The following is an 18,820-nucleotide window of genomic DNA, read 5'->3' on the forward strand; positions in this document are numbered from 1 at the left end:
AAGAGCGCGCGTCCCGCCTTCTCCCGGCGGCCCCCGCGATTCAAACGGCGGGACGCGCTTCCCGCCCGCACGTCACCGCCGCCGCGGCGGGAGCGCTTTCCCGCCTCTTCCTGCGCGGGCTGCGCGCGCCCCCTCAGGGCTGCGGGGCCGGGGCTGCGGCTTTCCTGGGAAGCCCAGCGCCTCCGGGTTGTTTTTTTGATCTTATATTTTTAACCTATTTTAGTTTCTCTGCCTCTGCTGAGAAGGGTTTCTGCGGCGATCAGCTGCAATCAGAAATGACAACGTGCTGTAACTAACAGGGAGGGAGGAATGGTGCGGAGAAACACGAAGGGAAATACAAAGGGAAGGTCAAGCGAGCACCCTAGCGAAAGCAAATTCTCAGCTGTCGTTACAGAATAAATTGGAAAAATCAGTTGGAAAAGACCTCTGAGACCACCAAGTCCAACTTTTGACCGAACAGCACCATGGCAACTAGACCATGGCACTGAGTGCCATGTCCAGCCTTTCCTTAAACACCTCCAGGGACGGTGGCTCCGTCACCTCCCTGGGCAGCCCATTCCAATGCTTGACAACCCTTCTGAGAAGAAATTCCTCCTGGTGTCCAGCCTGAACCTCCCCTGGCAGAGCTTGAGGCCAATTTCCCTGGCCCTTTTGCTGGTTGTCTGGGAGAAGAGACCAAACCCCACCTGGCTGCAGCCTCCTTCAGGGCTCCCCTGAGCCTCCTTTTCTCCAAGCTAAACAACCCCAGCTCCCACAGCTGCTCCTCATACAACTTACAAAAAAAACCAAAAAACAAACAAACAAACAAAAAACCAACCAACCAAACAAACAAAAAAAAACAAACAAAAAAAAACCCAACAACAAAAAAAGTAATATAAAGCTTCAGATGGCTTCTGCACATAACTCTTTAGCACACTGATTTCATGTGTCCGGGTGCACAGGAATTCTATCTGCTAAAGCTTAACATAAGTCCAACCTTTAGAAATATTGAAGACAAAATTGTACTGATCATAACGGGTAACATTTTTGGTCTTTGTTTTGGCTAGTTTTTAGTCTGTGCTGGCCACCTGAATTTCTTCCTGACTCCTGGCAATTTGATGTACTCAGACAAGTCCTGAGTTGCACAATTTAAGACTCAAAGTTTCTGTGCCTGTGTCACATACCGGTGACACCTTTTGGTGAGGTGTTTTTCTTTTCTATGAGCAGATACAGGAGGGAAATGCAAGTAGTGATTGACATTAAAGAAATCACATTTCCTTGATCAGCAAGTTTGTCTCTCCTAATGCTTCCATGATTGAGGTATCATAATTGCTTCATCAATAATGATAATAAAGTGATTCAGCTGCTGATTCAGAAATGAAAATCCTCTCTTTTCTAAGTCAAGATTATTAAATAAGCAGAATGCAAGCAAAAGCATGGCTTTGTGGAGTGTTTCCTTTGAGAGGAAAAATTAATGATGCCACCCGGAATTTTTAATGCAGTCCTATTTATTTATAAACAACATAAAAGGTTTATTTTTTTTCTCCCTTGAACTATAGAGAATCAAACAATAAGAAATAATTTATTTGCTTCTAGCCTATGGTTTGATGGTTCCTCATATGAATTAAAGATGCAGTCATGAGCAAGTCTGGGATGATTGCTGCTCTCTTCACAGGAGATTCATTCCAGCATTTTTATTTTTTAATTTGGACATTCACTAGATGCAAATGCATCTTTTTGCATACTGCAGACCACTTTGACACTGCAGAGCTGATCAGTTTAGCTCACCCATTTAAAAAGGCACTGCATCAGTGAGATCAGTGATAGCTAGAACACGCCTACAGCCCAGAACCATCATGATGAAGGCCAAATATGTCTTGGGAGTGTTGTCCTCTGGCACTCCACTGCCTTGGCAGACAGACTGGACCTCTTCAGAGCCCACAGAGAACTGGAGGAGCTTTGGCCTTTCTGTGCATGATGACAGTAAAGTGTCTCATGCCATCTGTTAGAGTACATCTGTAATACAGCAGACATAAACCCTGCTGTAGAGCCATGAAGTCCAAGCAGAGAATGCTTACATGTGTATATATCCCATTGCTGGCCTTTCTTGCAGGGGAAAAACTTATCTCCCTCTTGTCCACCACTGGCTGTGTGGGATGACAACATTGTGAACAACAGAAGTCATTTGATGCATACTATCAGCTTTTCAACCCTAAGTGACAGGAATCAGGTGGTACCAGCTTCCAGATGCAGTCAGATACTCTCCCCTCAGTCACACTTTTATGTAGCCCAGTTGAGGATGTGGAGCAGGTGTGGCAGACGGACAGAAACAGCTCAGACCATAAATTTGTGTTGCTGCAAAACAGCAAGGTAAGAAGCACAGGCTTGTTCTCTCTGTAGGGATTTCAGGGTGGCTGAAGTCACACTGCACTCAGCAATATTGCTGTTTGCAATGCACAGGCAGAATGTGCTTAATGTTATTTCTATTCCTCCACTTTTCCAGGCAGATTCTTCTGGCTGCATCCTACAGTCCTTCTTCAGAGGTTTACTTTCCTCACAGTGGTTTTGTGTATCTGCCAAGTCAAAGCAGTGTGGCATTGCATTGATTTCTGTTTTGTGCAAAAAGATTCTGTAGCAGAAGCTGTGTCTGTAGTTCAATTCTGGTTGAAAGAGTTGTGAGACAAACATTTAAGCAAAACATTATCTGCTGTTTTACCATCCCTCTAGGAACATCCTGTATTGAGGTGGGGGTTTGGTTCTGTGTTCATCGAAGGTGAAATCAGTCCTAATGCAGAGGGCTGGTGAGCATCTGCAAAGACCTCATCACTGATGGCAGTCTCGTAAGCAGGTGGTGGAGTGAGTGGCTCCAGTGGTTCAAACCTTTCTTCAACATTTTTGTTCTCATGGATGTCCGAAACAAACCGCTGCAGTCTTGGAGGCAGCACCAGCTGCAGCTGTGTCCTGAAGCCCGTGTCTGTCTCAGAGGTGTGCACTGTGTCTGGTGGCACTGGTCCCCGGAGAGCCTCCACCATCATGTCTTGCTGGGCAGAGGATTCAATAACGACGTTGTACGGGGGAGGCTCGCTCAGCGGCGAGGGCACAGAGCCTGGGTTGGATGTAATTGTCCATATGGCTGGAGCTGACATGGTCATCACCTCCTCATAGGTGGGTGCTTCGTAGGCAGCATTCACCCTGTGCCAGAGAGCAATGCCAGACACGTTCATTATTTTACTGCATAATTTATGTTTACAGTACGGATCATGGACAATAGGGACCATGCTACAATCAACAAATGGGACTGAGACAATGGAATTGCTGTGCAGGATATTCTGCCCTGGATCAGCTCATCTCTCCAGCCAACTGAACGTCTTTCTTACTGGTGTAGAAGGTAGCTCATCTGACCATTTTCCCTCACTCCTCAGAGTTAGTGAAGCTACCCACACTGTTCAGTTCAGTGTCCTAGGCTTAACCTGGTGTCCGCCTAGAGTTGAAATTTATCACTAAGGATTGCTAACTACTAGTTGTCTCATAGAATAAAGAACCTAAATCAGGACATATTCTTTAAATATATTAGCTAAATGTCCATCCATTTTTAAGAAGTGGAGAAAATTAAGTAGTTTCATTTAGTTTAAACAAGGGCTACTCATTCTTTGTTTAAAAGAACTATTTGCAAAGAAAAAAATGTTACTTTGGAGACATTTTCCTTTTCAGGTTGTATTTTTAAATAAAAGGATATTAGTTTTCTTTAAGTATGCCCCCAAACTAGCAGGGCCCAGTATAGACTTCTTTTTTATATAGTCTTTCTAAAAAGAAATATTTTATTTGGGAATGTCAAGTCATTTATGCACGTGGATAATGATTATCTGGATTATGCAAGGAAGCAAGGCTACATATAGAGTTAAGATCTTCAATGACAGTAGGAAAACTGGGGTTAAATTAGGTTGATGCTAAGAATCTGCAAATGAACATGAAGCCAAGAAGAGGTGGTAGTAATCAAGAGTCTCTAAAACTCAGGGGTTTTGTTAGTGTCAAACAGGAATTTTAAGAGTAGAAACACACCCAGTTACAGGTTTCTCTTAAAGTTTGCCAAGAAACTGTTGCTCTAAAGATAAGGTTTATAGAGTTAAACCCAAATAAGATTTGGTATTGCTTCAACATTTTTTCTTTTTCCTTGTCTGACTCATTGTTTGGCAAGCCTCGATTACTCAAAGAAAAATAAAATGGGCCTGGATAGGTTTAACATTGTAAAGTTTTAGCGGATCAGTTCCTAGGGAGAAGAAAATTCATATTATAAAAGGCACAGGACATGCATGGCGTTGACATTTGCAACCTCCATATCAGTAATGAGGGAAAAAAATCTGAAAAGAACTTTTGTCTTTGGAAATAGAGTTTGTGTTTGGTGCCTCAGGGGAAGAACAGCAAAAGAGTGCTTAAAATGGCCATGAGTGAGGTGAGAGAGTTAAAGGGGAGTAACCAGGTTGCTGCTTACCCTGCTTGGCTTTGCCTGTTTGGAGGTATTTCATTTGCATCATGCCGATGTTGATTCCTCAGGTAACACTCCACAAACACACTCAGCAAATAGCCTACCAGGCACACTCCCCCTACCCCGAGGAAGAAGTAGCCTACTGGGTTGATGTTAGAGGAGATGGCCAGCATGGTGACCCCGATGAGAAGAGCAGAGGTGAACAGAAGCAGCAAGGTTTGGCGGATGTTCTTCCATCGTGTCTCTAACCACATGGTAGAAGGGATGGTGGTAACAGGCACTTGAGAACAGATGGGCACTTAAAGGGACAGACATCTGTGGAAGATGGAACAGTTTTTTCAATGTGAAATGTGAGCATATAAACACATTTCTAAGTATTATGATCAAAGTAAAAATATAGACACACGAGTAAGTGTATGTACATCATAAGCCTGGGAAATCTGTGCACACCAATGTAAACATATTTGAATTTCCTGTGTGTGTGCATATTAAATAGTTGGAATACTTGGACACAGTTGCAAAACATAAAATGCATAAATGGACCATCAGCACTTATTACCAGACATATCTAAAAAGGCTTAGCTTAACAAGAATACAGATTGAGCTTACTGCAAAAGCAAGACACGGAATAACTACAAGGGTTAATTCTAGGACATTTGTACCTTGTCTAATCAACATTCAAATATTCGTTGAAATCCCAGAATAAAAGCAGTATTATTTAATAGGCCTGTCTGCCCTGGTAAATTCAGCATCTTACTTCAGTGTAGCACTAGAGCAGTAAGGTAACTTTCAGTTCTGGATGTAGCTAGGGTATGTGTGCTTTTGTAAAATGTAGGCATTTATCTCAGCAGTTGTCTGTATTCACAGTTCCTTCTCTGTTGATGTGCTTTCTTTTTTTACTCTGTTCTCAGACATGAGAGTCTTTCCTGTCTCCCATTCCAAACCCCATTTGTGTGAAAGAGACAGCACTTGTCACTGTGTGCAGTCAATACAGACTGAATACCTGGGATCTGTGGTATTCAAGAATATCATAATTAAGGAGCTGTCTTGCACAAATTACACTAACCTACATCCATCCCACTGTTTTGGTGAAGACCTCTTTGAAGGAAAAAAATATGACACAATGGGCATATTTTTTACTAATATTCTTCTCCAAAAAATAAACACTTTTATATAGCTCCATGTTACATTGTGTGCTTTCCCTTATTACAGCAAAAGTAGTTAAATGCATAGAAGAAAAAGAAACACATTTGTTTTAGCATCTACTTACCAGAAAGAGGTTTCGGTAGGTACGAGCAGTCATGTTTTATTTTCTCTCTTCATCACAAGGAAAAATACGCACTGCTGACCCGAGGATAGAACACCAGGTAAAACTCTCCCTTCCTCCTTTCGAGATTTTTGGTAGGGAAACAATGAAGATTTCTTGGGAAAATAAAAGTCAGAAACTAGTGAATATGGGAAGGTAGCAACTGATGGGAAGATCCCATTGTACAAATTTTGGATGGGAAAGTAGAACCTCTGCTTTCCAGGTTCTGAATCCAAAGCAGTTTCTAGACGACCACACACCTTCTACACTTTTGCAGCTCTTCTCGGTCTGTCCCACAAAAGCAGGAAACTCATTAGGAAAGAGGGCGGAGTGAGCAGTGGGAGTGCTCACCCGTGTCGTATCTCTTTGGTCTGCTTCGCCTCAACGAGAGAAACTGTCCTGAAAAATCTGGGTTTTCCCCTACGTAGCAAAGGAATCTTGATCTCTGCCTCACAAAGCAGGAACAACTGCCTGCCCAGCCCACATCACGTGGCCCACATATAAATCTATTTATGACTTCTGTAAAGTGTAAATTTATACATTTGTCCTGATCGAGTTCTGTTTGTCAAATGTTTATGTCCTCTTTGATTTTACAAACAGAAGGGGGGAAAAAAGCGGGGGGAAAGGGTATTATTTCACAGAGGGCTTAGTTAAAAACATTTTTACTCCCTGATGTATCTGGGAATGGAATGAGAGGTAATGATAAGCAACAGAACTGAATTAGGTACTGAATTACTCCTGTTATCTGAACATTTAGTGCATGTCTGAAAACTGGAATAGAATAGAATAGAATAGAATAGAATAGAATAGAATAGAATAGAATAGAATAATTTCAGTTGGAAGGCACTTACACCTTCCCCAACCCCCCACCTGCTTCAGTGCTGACCAGAAGCTAAAGCATGTTATTAAGGGCATTGTCCAAATGCCTCTTAAACACTAACAGGCAATCAAGGGGTGGGATTATTCTGAGCAGAACTTGTTAGGACACACATGAAATATTGTGTACAGTTTTGGTCCCCTCAGTTTGGATGTGGTCTGAAAAAATGGATATGGTCTGGTGAATGCCTTGAGGGTTGGAGAACTTCAACAGCTTAAGAGGCTGGATTTGTACAGCTGAGGAGAGAGAAGGCTTGGGCAGGTGGTGAGTGTCTACTCACAGTTTTCCAATAGTAGTAGGTAGTTACAGAGAGGAGGGAGGGACTTTCCATGAGGTTACATGGTGACGGGATAGGAGGCAACAAGAAAAAGGTTAAGTGCCTCTAGATATAAGAAAAATAGTCTTTAATGTGAAATAGCAAAATGCTATTACTTGCCCAGAGAAATGGAGGAATCCACTGGGCTGGAAATATTCAAGATACGACTAAATTCAGGGCCCAGCTTTCAGTAAGAGGTTGGACCAGATCATCTGCTCTTCCAGCCTAGACTTGTCAATGTTTCTGTGTTTTGAATATTTTCTCCTTATAATTGCCTTTCTGGCTGCTGACAGATAAAGGACTTTAAGCTTTGATTGTTATCCATTTTTTGCTTTCAAGAGAATTCTTTTGAATATGGCTGACTAAACACCCACATAAAGGGGAGAAAGTCAGGATTCTGGTGTATATCATGTAATTTTGCAAGGCTGTTATTTAGATGGAAAATATGATTTGCATTTTGGGGTTGCCTGGTGTTGAGAACACCTTAACTGCTAAGGAAGATTTGAGAAAAGTGTTTTGACAGCCTCTTTACACAGGCATCATGACTGACCCATGATGGAATCTGTACATGTCAGTACAAACAGCAACTACTTTCTAACCAGTGTAGTTGGTGGTTGTTAGAACCGTTCCTCAGAGATACGATTTACATCCTACTGATTTGAGGAGGTAATTAAAATTATCCTCCTTCCTGTTCTCCATTTCCTCCTGTCTTCCTTGCAGTGATTCAATGCTCATGTGATCTCTTGCTGAACCAGCCCAGCCATCTCAGTGGGAAAGTATTTACATTTTTCCAGAGTGAATTTAGTGGGCTTAATCTAGCCCCTAAAGTATCATCCAACCATTAGTTCTCCATTAAAGGGAAGCAATAGGGATGCATAGCCAGAGTGGTGGAGGAGAAGGGAGGAAGAGTGGGAATAATTTCCAGGGCTGTAGTGGCTGTCATTTGATTGACTTGGCCCAAACCATTGGAGCAGAAGGAAATTCTTCCTTTTTTGGTGGAGTAAGCCCCACAGAAAGATGTAGAAATAATCTAAGGCCCATTTTTTACTCAGCAAAGTCTGTTAGATATATAATGGATTACCAGCTCAGCCTGATGACTTTAGACAACTCCCAGCTCTGGTATGTACACTGACTACTGTCCAAAGGCTTCAACAATTTGACCATTGTTGAATCCCCCTTGTAAGTTCCTACAGAAGGTACTTCAGCTGTGTGGAGGGAGCTGTGGCACTTTGCTTGTCTACACATTCCCCTGTTCAGATTCTTCCCAAACTGCTTTGGTGCTAGATCTTTTTGCTAAGTTAGTAGAAAGTCAGAAAGGTGAAAAAATTCTTCATTATTTGCTGGAGAACTACTTCTGTGATTGGAAATGCTGTATTTGATTTGTGGATAGATAGAAAGATGTTGATTTTGCTGAAAATCTGAATAGCAGTTTTGATTGGTGCACCATTTTTTAAAATAGTCTTGGACATAGTTATGAAATATTAGGATGAAAAGGGCTAGAAATGGTAGGTCTGTGTTGAATTTGTTATTGCTTGTATTGATTGCATCAGTTTATTTCTATTGGAGTTTAGGAATTAATTTTATTCATTTACAAGCATGCATAAAACAACAATACTTTATGATGCAGCTGTGAGTGCATTAGTTGAACATGTTTATGAATGTGATACATACTGTTTTGTAAGTCTAAGGATACAAAGCAGGATGAATTTCTATAAACTAACCTTTGTAATATGTTTTCTAGCAGAAAAGTGCTTCTACACGAGTACACGAGGCCTTTTAGCATTTCTGAAGGACTTCTGAAATTTTTGTTTGTCTGCTGTTTTGGTTCTTTCCACAGTCTGGTTCAGACTGTCACTGGGATCCATAGCAAAGAAAAATTGATCACAAGCTACATCAAGGAGTTTCTGGTGATTAAAAAGCACAGAAAATGCTGTGGGGCTTGGGTAAGGCCTGAGAGATATCACTCTGCAGGGTTTGTTAAACAAGGTGTTGAAGCCTGGGAGAGTAAACAAGCACATTTATCCTGCTGTGCTAAATGGTCTCCCTTTCATGTGCAATAGTTATTTTTTTTCTTTTTTATCAAAAGCGTTCTGTTTTCTGTTGTTCGGTCATACTGTGGGAACCTTCATTTAACAATATATTTCTTTAGGACTGTTCTTTAGAACAATATATTCACAGTTAGGACTGTGAATTTCCTTTTTTTTCCCCCACTTCTTTCTTTGTTTCTTCCCATATCTCATTGTCAGCCTCTAGGAAGCATTTCACCTTTCCCCCGTTTCATTTCACTATCTACTCAACCTTCTGCCCCAGCTGCTACTAATTAACTTAGTACCTACACTAAGCTCAGTTATCAGCTCGGTATGCAGAGAAGCTTGCTTTATTCCCAAGGGTTTGTGACATGCACACCATGGCACGATTAATCTGACTGTAATTGCCAAGTCTACTCTTCCTCATAACCTCATCCTGAAGCAATTTCTGAGAACCTGAGCAAGTACTGGGGACAAAGTGCTATTGAATCACCTTTTCCATGCTCACCTTTTGTCCCCCTGGTTTTGCACAGTCACTTTTGTGACTAAGCAAATTGCATCACTGCATTTTATCTAGAGATCATGGGACAATGATGAGCTCTGGTTGATGTTTCTGGTCAGTATAATGTTGTAGGCAGGAGAAGGAAAAAGCCCAAGGAAAGTGAAATGCCTATGCTTGGATATTCAAAATATGTGTGTAACTTTGAGAAAATTGTTAGTGTTTGACCTGCCAGAGCTTAATGGTCATACATTTCCTAGGAACTGGCAATCTCCGTTTCCTTCCAGTTTATTCCAGTTCTTACAGGACAATGGTTGAAAGTTATCTGTGTAGTCACTGTGGGGTGGGTTTTTTTGGCATATCTGTCTTCTACCTGCAGTGGCTTTTCTCTATAGATCAGGGCTGAAATGTGCTGACAGATGGACTGATATTACACAAAAATCTTCTACTGATATTCTTAATTCCTCAGCTGTCTGAAGGACGCCTGAAAAGCATAAATGTACAGAGATTGAGTCAGAGACACTTGTTATATTGTGCAGAACTAAAGGTTTTCTCTTTTCTGAAAGTGAGGAGTCACATTCAAGATGTGAAGTGTTTTTCAGGGCTGTCTGCACACGTAAAGTTCCTAAGTATTTAAAATTAACAAAGTAGCATCTCCTTTTCCTGCCAGGAGAGGAACAGAAAAATAGTAAGCATTTACCAAGATAATATGAGGGGTTTTATATCCTCTTACAGACTTTTAAATTCACATACATCATGTATGTGTTTTTGTCTGGAAAAAAAAAAAAAGTTAAGGCTAGAAGCTTCCTCATCTTTATATTCTGAATTCTCCTTAGGGCAAGCACTTTAAATTTGTGATTGATGTTTTATTAGCACTGGTAAAACTTTCTGCAGCTGATTTAGTTTAATGATAAAGCCCAGCTTGGTCTAAATTATTTACTTTTTGCTGGAAGACTTTCTTCACTTTTGTAGAATCTCTGCACACTGCAGTACTTCTACTGAGTTGTTAGTCTGTGTGGGCAGTATGCACTTCTCTGAAAGAATCCACCTTGGTGATTGAAATGCTACTAAATGGGACACTACAGTAACCTCTCCTCTTTTGCTAATTTAGAGCTTCTAATGTGGATTAGACAGAGGAGGAGACAGCTGTGACTAAATGTGAAGAAGGAAGGCAATTAAAATCTTACTTCCAGAATATGGTGAAAGAATCATGTGGAATACTGTGGAAATTTCCATAGTGTGGAAAGAGCAAATGAGCAGAAAGCAATAGCTGTAAGATGAAACAAAGGACTTAATTGAGGATAGTTAAAAGAACATAGGAAGATAATTTACTGTCATTCTAGACTGTACTAGGTGTCTCTGGAAAAGAGAGAAAAACAGACCTGTGTATGCTGAACAGCTTTACTATGGAACATTCCTTTTCTCCAGACATAATTTCAGCATTCTAAAATAGGAAACTTTTCAGCCAAAGGACATGAAATGCAGTGAGAAAAGTTAATGTGTAATTGCCACAGAGTTTCTGTTCCTTATCTTACTCCCTGGTCCTAGTGATATATTCTTGCTGCTTATGTTGCCAAACCTGTTATACACTGGAGCCCTCCCTGACATAGTTAACAGGGCATAAACAAGTAAAAAGGAAAAAAGTGCTATTTTCTTTTGTGTTAATACACTAACAGTCACAGAACCATGCAGGAAGCTCTTGTATAGCCACAGGAGAGGAGGAAGGACCTCATAGCCTATTTCTGTGTTGAAGAGAGGAGGATGCCCTTTTCCTTTCAACAGCACTAGATGGTTTTGCTAGGGAACCACACCTGATATAGTTGGGAATTACCATCCAACAGTAAAATACAGGCTACTTGGGTTGGAATACAGCAACTGTGCAATTCACTGTGGACTAAAATGTAATAGATGTGAGAAGATGAGAAAGAGGTTGAAGTGCCTGTTGCAGAATATAGATTCCTGAGCAGGAATTTGGCATAGATTCTTGTCGCTGGTGGGACCACAGTGTTTCTCAATAAGGTGCTCCTACATTCCTACTTATAACATTGCACTTTCTTCAGCAAATTCTTTCAGTAAATAGAGGGGTGGGAGAATGGGGAAAGTGTTATCAGATAGAGAAATCACTGAACCATTTACTGATGAGTTGTGCTCTGGAGAAGAAGTGGACACTGCTGTTATTGGTACTGATCCCTGAGTGTTGTGCTTTGTAGTAAATGAAGCACAGAATCCCACATGCTCCTTGATGCCTGTTCTCAGCCTAAGGTGCTCATAAGTCTAAAGCAAGAGTCACAAAGCCACAGGATAATTTAGCTATGGAAGACCAGAGATAGATAACTTAGTATAAAATGAAACTCGAAGAAAAGAAAAGAAAAATGAGTAAAATCTATTTCAGTAAAGATACCTTTTACCTGAAAAGTAGATCTGTAACTGGGATCCTCTTTTTTTCTTTGTTAGATATTCTCCACAAAAAGGCAACAATGCTTCAGCCTAGTTTTACCACTAGTTTTTGCTCCAGCCATCTGCCATAAAGGCAGCACACCTCGGAGGGAAGAAACTCAATCTGGTTCCTTTTTCTGCCTCAGGAAAAATGGGTGTTATATTTCAGTTACATCCCTGCAAATAAGCATTCACAGAGGTCACAGAAAGAGCAAATATGTTATTTTATGAAAGCAAATAGTCACATGAGCTGAGAAGAATGTAGTTTTTATCTTGGCATGGTTCCTCAGTCTGAGATGTCAGTTTATTTAGTGATATGGACAGGACAGGTCCTGTTCTGGCATGGATTTGCATTCCTAATGGACACTGCCAAATTAGCAAGAGTACATCATAATGCATCTCTGGTATGTGCCATTGTCATGCCTCGTAGTGTTGCAGTTGTTATGGCATCTGCATTGTCATTCTGGTACATTCTAGAATGTCATTGTGACGATGTTTCACATGTTTGTTCCTGTGGGGGTAAATGACTACTTCCAAGGTCAGCCACCAGCTGCAGGGAAAGTCTCATAAAAGCATCATACCACATCACTGCCAGCCCAGCCTGCTCCTTGTAAATGAGCACTGGGAAAGCAATACACCACCTTCTGCTTTCTCTGGAGGTGGCAGCAGTAGTGATACTGCAACTCCTATTGTTTGTGAAGGGGAACTCTGCGTTATCAGGGCTTCTGTTGCTGAGAGATAGCTTTCTTGTTCACTGTAGGCAACAAAAAACCAGGACACTCAATATGTGGAATTGACTGTATATCTGGTTGAACTGATGGCTTTGAGAATTTATTAATGGTGATGACTGTGCAAGTTTGCTTATTCCACATTGTACCTGTTTAATGAGAAAGTGTTGGCTGGTTGTAAAGGGTCTTTTTGTGAAAATTAGAAGATTGCCATTGAAGGCAGAATTTCAGGGTAGAGTGATCATAGTTTGTGGACATTTGTGTTGAAGTCATATTTGATGCCGAAGATGATTCTTGTGATAGTGCCTCTGTTTCTTGAGAAGAGTTTTTCAGTTTACTGGCTATTGGCAACCTCTGATTCATTGAATTGTTCTGTGAAGTCCCTTGCAGATGATGAAAGATGTCAGAGTGATTCGTGAGAGGGTGTTAACTATTTGAAAAGCTCTCACTGATGTTTGGAGCATGAAAGATCATAGTCTTGGCTGAAGAGATTTCATTGACTATATTGGAAGTACTAATGTGGTATATATACTTGTCCACTTCCTCCTCTGTTCTTCCCTGCTTCCTCCAAATATTGTCTTACTTGGTTAAAAAAAAAAAAAAAAAAAAAAAAAAGAGAGAATAGTCTTTTATCAGAATCGCCAATATATGACCTTTAATTCTCACACCTGAGTGTGTGGCAGTATGTGACACCCAGATCTCTCATAAGTTTCCTGCTTGAGATTCATTGATATTGACAAAATCTCTGGGTTCCATTAATATTGATGAAGTTTCCAAGTCTCTGATATATGGCGGTGCTCATTTTAGCCAGATTCCTTCTCACTAACAACTCCTGCTCAGCAACAACTTTGATCATCACCAAGATTTCCTAAATTTGTACTTCAGGCACTGTTACGGCATGAACATTTGGCCATCTGAAGAAAAAATAAAGGGCCTTCAGGAGAGCTGACTCCTCTGCTTCCTTGGCAATATTATGTTCACCTGCTGTTTTTAAATTATATTTGCAAAGTAGGGGTCAGGGCAGAATGAGAACTGTATGGAGGTGAACTGATTTTCAATTTCCTATGACCACTGTAAAGGTCAGATTATTTTTATTTATGCAAAATCCCTGACAATTGTTTGTTTGTACTGAGGACTACAGCTTTCTGCATGTCCTGCTTCTGCTTGCTGCTTTCCTCTTGCAATCCTACCCTGAAGTGTAGTTCCATGGCAGCCCAGCTATGGTGAACTTTGTTGAGCCTGTCTTGCAGTTTCTAAAATTCTGAACCTCAAGTACAACCTGGCAATAAAGTATCTACCATGTCAACACACTTCATTACAGGGTTGGAGAAGGCAGAGATACGTTCATCTCCATGCAAAGGCTTGTTTCAGAGATTATTTTTATGCTCCTATTTTTTATTTTGTTAATTTGGAGACTGAATATTTTTTCTTACAAGTTGTGTTGAAACTGATAGGTCAAACAAACAATGTGGAATTTGGCTGTAAACATGTTTTCAAACAAAAAACAGACAAAATCAAGGCTTCTTGTGAATTGTAGCTCTCTAAATGGAGAAGTTTTGGCTAAAAATTGCCATAGTAAGAGGTTTTTTGTGGTAGATCAGTAAGAGACAACGGAAGTAGTACAGCTTGAACTACATACACAAAGTGGTGAAAAATCAAACCTGACATCCTCCAGATTAATACTGGATGTATGCTCTTGAATGAGTCAAAGGGAAAAGAAATTACTGTTTTGGGGTCATAGATGAGATACTGGTATTATAAATAACAAGGCTGTGGTTAGGTGATTTCCCCACATTTGACATGCCTATGCAAAACTCTTTGGGATGAGAGAGTTGTTGTTGCTGATCCTAAACTCTTTGGTTTAACTGTTGACCCTTCTGGGTTATCTCCATACTATTCACACCAAGCCAGCTGGGCTGGTTAGTTGAGCACCAACAAAGTGTAAATATTTATTGCCTAACAAATCTAACTTCTCTCATTTTGGTAGAGTCCCATGATTGATTATAGCTTGGCCTTTCATTCTGCAAATATATCAGTTATATAAATACATTTATCAATTCTTAATATCCTTTGAGAAGGAAGTAAACATTTTGCCCTCCTTTCATTACATTTTAGTTTGTGCAGCTCTACTTGCTGTTAAAAGATTGCTGGATTTTCCCTGTTCCCAGTTTCATGTCACCAAAATATTGGTGCCATTCTTTATTTCAGGTGTACAATTTATTTAAGGCCACTTCTTCCTGTGAATGCCTGGATTCTTTTTATCCCATACTGTGCTGGTTTTGGCTGTGGTAGAGTTAATTTTCTTCAAAGTAACTGTGACACATGATGGAGCCCTGCTGTCCTGGGAATGGTTGAACATCTGCTTGCCCATGGAAAGTGGTGAATGATTCCTTGTTTTGCTTTGCTTGTGTATGCAGACTTCTTTACCTATTAACTATCTTTATCACAATCCTTGTGTTTTCTCACTCTTACCCTTTTGATTCTCTCCCCCATCCTACCACAGGGAAGTAAGTGAGCCAATTTCACTGCAATTGAATAGAATTTTTCTTTTACTGTAGCAGTTGAACTCCCTGCAGTGTGGAAATTATACTGGATTGTTACTAACCAAGGTGCTCTATGCAGGCTGATTTTCCAGTGTTGCTTGTCCTCTTAGGACTATCCAGGCCACTGAGGTGCTTAACAAACTGGCCATAAAGTTATTTTTTATTTTGTGATTTAAGTTTGATGTGGAAACACTATTTTGTGAGACATATTGTTTGATAATACTCAAAAACATTTAAGGGGGCACTTCTCTGTAACAAGTAAACTTGAAGCCATAGATTCCATTTTTACTGCATGTATGATACACAGAATATATTTATTTGATAGAACTGTAAAACTGTATGTCGTGTGCAATGTGCAAACACAACAGGACACATATTTAGTCATTCACAGAAGCAAAATGTTCTCCACATTCTTCATTAACAGATTTTCTAGCTATTTAGGGTTAGTGTACGGTTCCTAAGTGGTAGACACTTTCTTAATTAATGTCATGAAGTGATTCTTTTAAAGTTTTTATATATGCCAAATACTTTGTCAAAGCAAGTATCAGCTGTTCTCTGCTGTTGTACATGCTTACACTATGGAACTCTCCTTATCTATGTGTCCTTATTGATCAACAAATCAGTAAGTCAATAATCAACAAATGATCCACTATTTTGTCTCCTAATGCTCCACATAAACCATCCTTACTGCTTTTCAGGTGGCCTGTTGATGTAGAATAATTGCTAGGTGCTTTCCAATGAAATTCTGTTGAGTAATTAATTGTGAACAGTCTGAACGCTGTTTGTTTACTGTCCTGATTCCTGTAAGTAACAATGTCCTGGTCTTGCCTTGACTGGAGAAAGGCACTGCTGTATCACAGCAGTGGGAAGGAAGAGGGAAACGAGAAGACTGTTCCTGTAACTGGCATTGACTTCTGATTCGGGTCATCTCAGATCAAATTCCAGTTACTACAAAGCCCTCGGCTGTAACTTTAACCAAATCCTTTCGTTAACTGCAGGTCTCTCAGAGAATGTTCTCTTTTAGAATGGGTACTGACTCTTATTTTGTGCCTTTGGAAACAGGGCTGAGAGTTTTCTGAGTTAGCTCGCATCCTCTTTCAATGAAAAGAAAAACAAAATCGCAATACTTCACCGAAGCACAAATGTTTAACTGAAACAGATAATTCACGGTATTTCAGGCGTTGATCATTCCTAAGAAATTGTCGGCACCACCCCTGCCTGTATGAATTCGCCAGGGGTGTAAACCCTGTTGCGCGTCCCTAACACGCTCCGGGCACCGCAGCCTGTAGGCGGGCGGGCGGGCGCCGCGCTCCCGCTCCAGCTCCCTTCTCCTTCCCCCGCTCCCGGCTCCCGCTCCCACTCCGCAGTGGATCGTGCCGTCCACACTAATCAGCACCGGCTCCCGTTATTAAAGGGGCCGCCGCACCCTTCTCATTTCCCAGAGGACGGAGCCCGGGTGTTCCGTCCCCGGGGATTCCGCAGCTCGACCTGGTCTGACTGGGGCCGCTCGACACCCTTTGTGCTGCAGGATGCTTTAACCCCTTCTTCGCCCTTCAGAGTTGCAGCAGAGGTTTGCGGGGAATCATCCCAGTTGGTATTATTCCTCCTGGACAGGAGGAAATTGCAAGAACCTTTATCCCTAATTCTGCAAAAGAAATTTACTTGTCCGATTGCCTTTTCATCCACATGTTGTCTTTTTCTGCACGGCATCTAGTTCTGACCTCCCTCCTTCTCATCCCATGTATCTTTCTAGCAGCCAGTGCCACAATAAATCCTTGCATGTGTTTCCTGTTCTTTTGTTTGGATTAAGCAGCTATTATTCCCCTTGTTTGAATGCCATTTCATTGCTGTACATTGTTAAACCTGTTGATACAAACTAGGCAAGGCCCTTATCTTCGCTCTTGTACTTTTCAGCATTCCTTCAGTCTAATAACTTGCCTCTCTGCTGTCCATCTGTTTTCCCATGATCCTGGCAATCCTTTCACTTCCCTGCTTTGTTTCACATGTAATTCATGGATGCAAACTGGCTTTGTATATTCAAATAACACTGCTTTTAAAGGATTATGCTTACTGAGAGTGTAGAGAGTTTTCTTTTGTTAAAATCATTCATTAAAGCCCATTATGAAGTTAATGGTGCAGTAAAGCCTATAAACGAAGCCCTTTCTCTTAAGCATGATTATTATATAGGTAATGCAGTACTGTTTGCAAAATATGGAATTAATTAGAGAGTCTTCCTCTGCTAGAGCTGTCCTCACATCTTGTGTTTTTCATCTTTTTGAGTTATCCTCTTGTTGAGCTCCTGTGATATATAGCCAGGGTAAGTCTTGCCCTGGACTTTGATGGATGATACACACTCTGATTTTCCAAGTCCTTTTACATATGCCAAGAAAATGTTTACCTGCTGAATGATTAGAGAACTTGATTTCTGGGTGGAAACCATCAGTGAAGAATTTTGACTTGGTTATGATCTGATACACTACAGAACTTGAAGCTCTTATATACTATGCTGAAATTATGAACTTTGAACTTTTGAACATTTCATGCCATGGATTTTCTAATCTTTAATTTCAGTGAATAAAACCATAGAATAAATTAGTATAAAAAGGTCTCATTTAGGTCAAGTACTGTGCACTAAATGGTCAACTTTAAAGCTAGAAGGGCCTTGTATATATATATTCTGAAGATCTCCAAGAATGATATTACTCAGTCTCTCTTGGCACTTCTTAGTACTGAATCACCCTCATAGAAAGAACAAATTTTTCCTTGAATATAGCTGAAATATTCCTTGGCGTAACCTGAATGTTGTCATTTGTCCTTTTGCTATGCCTATTGTGATCAACCTAGATGTTACTTCTGCAGAAGAGCTGCTTCATCTTTTCTAAATCATGACCATTCCAGTCATCTCAGAAATTAGCAAGGAATCTCATCATTTCCCTTCTAATGAATTTTCCCTGTTGACAAATACCCAAAGTTGTACTATCAAAATCCCCCCCATTTCCCCAATTCATATAGTACAGACAGATATATTGATAAATATTCTCATATAATTAAGTTTTACTAGCAGGCAATTTTGCTTAAAGCTTGAAAGTAAACAGAGTTGTTATCCAAGGGCCCTGCTTAGAGATCAATGCTGCACTGATGTCACGGGCCAGTTTAAAATTCAGTTGCTTGCAAAGGAGTCCTGCCATATCCCTTTTCCATTGGCCACTTGTTCCTGTCCCCTTCATTGCACCAGGAGTGGCATTCAGGACATCACCTGGACCCACTGGCTGATCTGAGTGAGGCTCTCCTGTGCTATGGAGGCATCTCAAGCTCTTTGTACAACTTACTGATGGACTCAGAGCTCTGTTTCCTTTCTGTTGCCCTGGGTGATAGTGAGGGTTAGTATCTCTGTGCCAGTTTATCCTTATGTGGAGAAGTGGTAATAACGGGAACCAATATCAGTAAAACATTGTGAGATATGCAAATAAAGGTGGCAAGGAAGTGGGAAGTGTTCATATCTATAAGGAAACAATTTCTTCTACTGTCTTTACTGACATATGGGAAAACCCAGTCAGTTTTTAATCTAAGGGTGATTTAAAAACTTGTATAAAGGGCAGGATGTTATAATTGTATTGATCAGGTTA

The 18,820-nt window shown here is 40.6% G+C and overlaps 1 protein-coding gene across 4 annotated transcripts; it reads right to left on the minus strand.

Annotated features, from left to right (window-relative positions):
* Window positions 1–111: 111 nt before the first annotated feature.
* Window positions 112–12,102, minus strand: TMEM139 (transmembrane protein 139). Of its 4 annotated transcripts, none has more exons than XM_085592594.1 (4): window positions 11,896–12,102; window positions 5,733–5,884; window positions 4,469–4,777; window positions 112–3,171 (listed from the first exon to the last, which is right to left on the minus strand). In XM_085592594.1, exons 3-4 carry the CDS (start codon window positions 4,714–4,716, stop codon window positions 2,703–2,705), a joined length of 717 nt encoding a protein of 238 aa, XP_085448720.1. In that variant the 5' UTR covers window positions 4,717–4,777; window positions 5,733–5,884; window positions 11,896–12,102; the 3' UTR covers window positions 112–2,702. The 4 variants fall into 4 exon arrangements, with proteins under 4 accessions (XP_085448720.1, XP_085448727.1, XP_021404754.2 ...); XM_085592601.1 differs by having other exon boundaries at window positions 11,889–12,102; XM_021549079.3 differs by having other exon boundaries at window positions 6,029–12,102.
* Between the last annotated feature and the right edge of the window lie 6,718 nt (window positions 12,103–18,820).

The sequence above is a fragment of the Lonchura striata genome, chromosome 1 (genome assembly GCF_050655825.1).
Source record: "Lonchura striata isolate lonStrDom1 chromosome 1, ASM5065582v1, whole genome shotgun sequence".
In the NCBI taxonomy this organism is placed as follows: Eukaryota; Metazoa; Chordata; class Aves; order Passeriformes; family Estrildidae; genus Lonchura; species Lonchura striata.

Bases quoted from the DNA above. Each gene is read 5' to 3' on its own strand.
- TMEM139 (XM_085592594.1), bottom strand. From the start codon at position 4,716: ATGTGGTTAGAGACACGATGGAAGAACATCCGCCAAACCTTGCTGCTT. The intron at 3,172-4,468 runs GTAAGCAGCAAC...TCTCTGGCACAG, and splicing joins AACAGGCAAAGCCAAGCAGG to GGTGAATGCTGCCTACGAAG.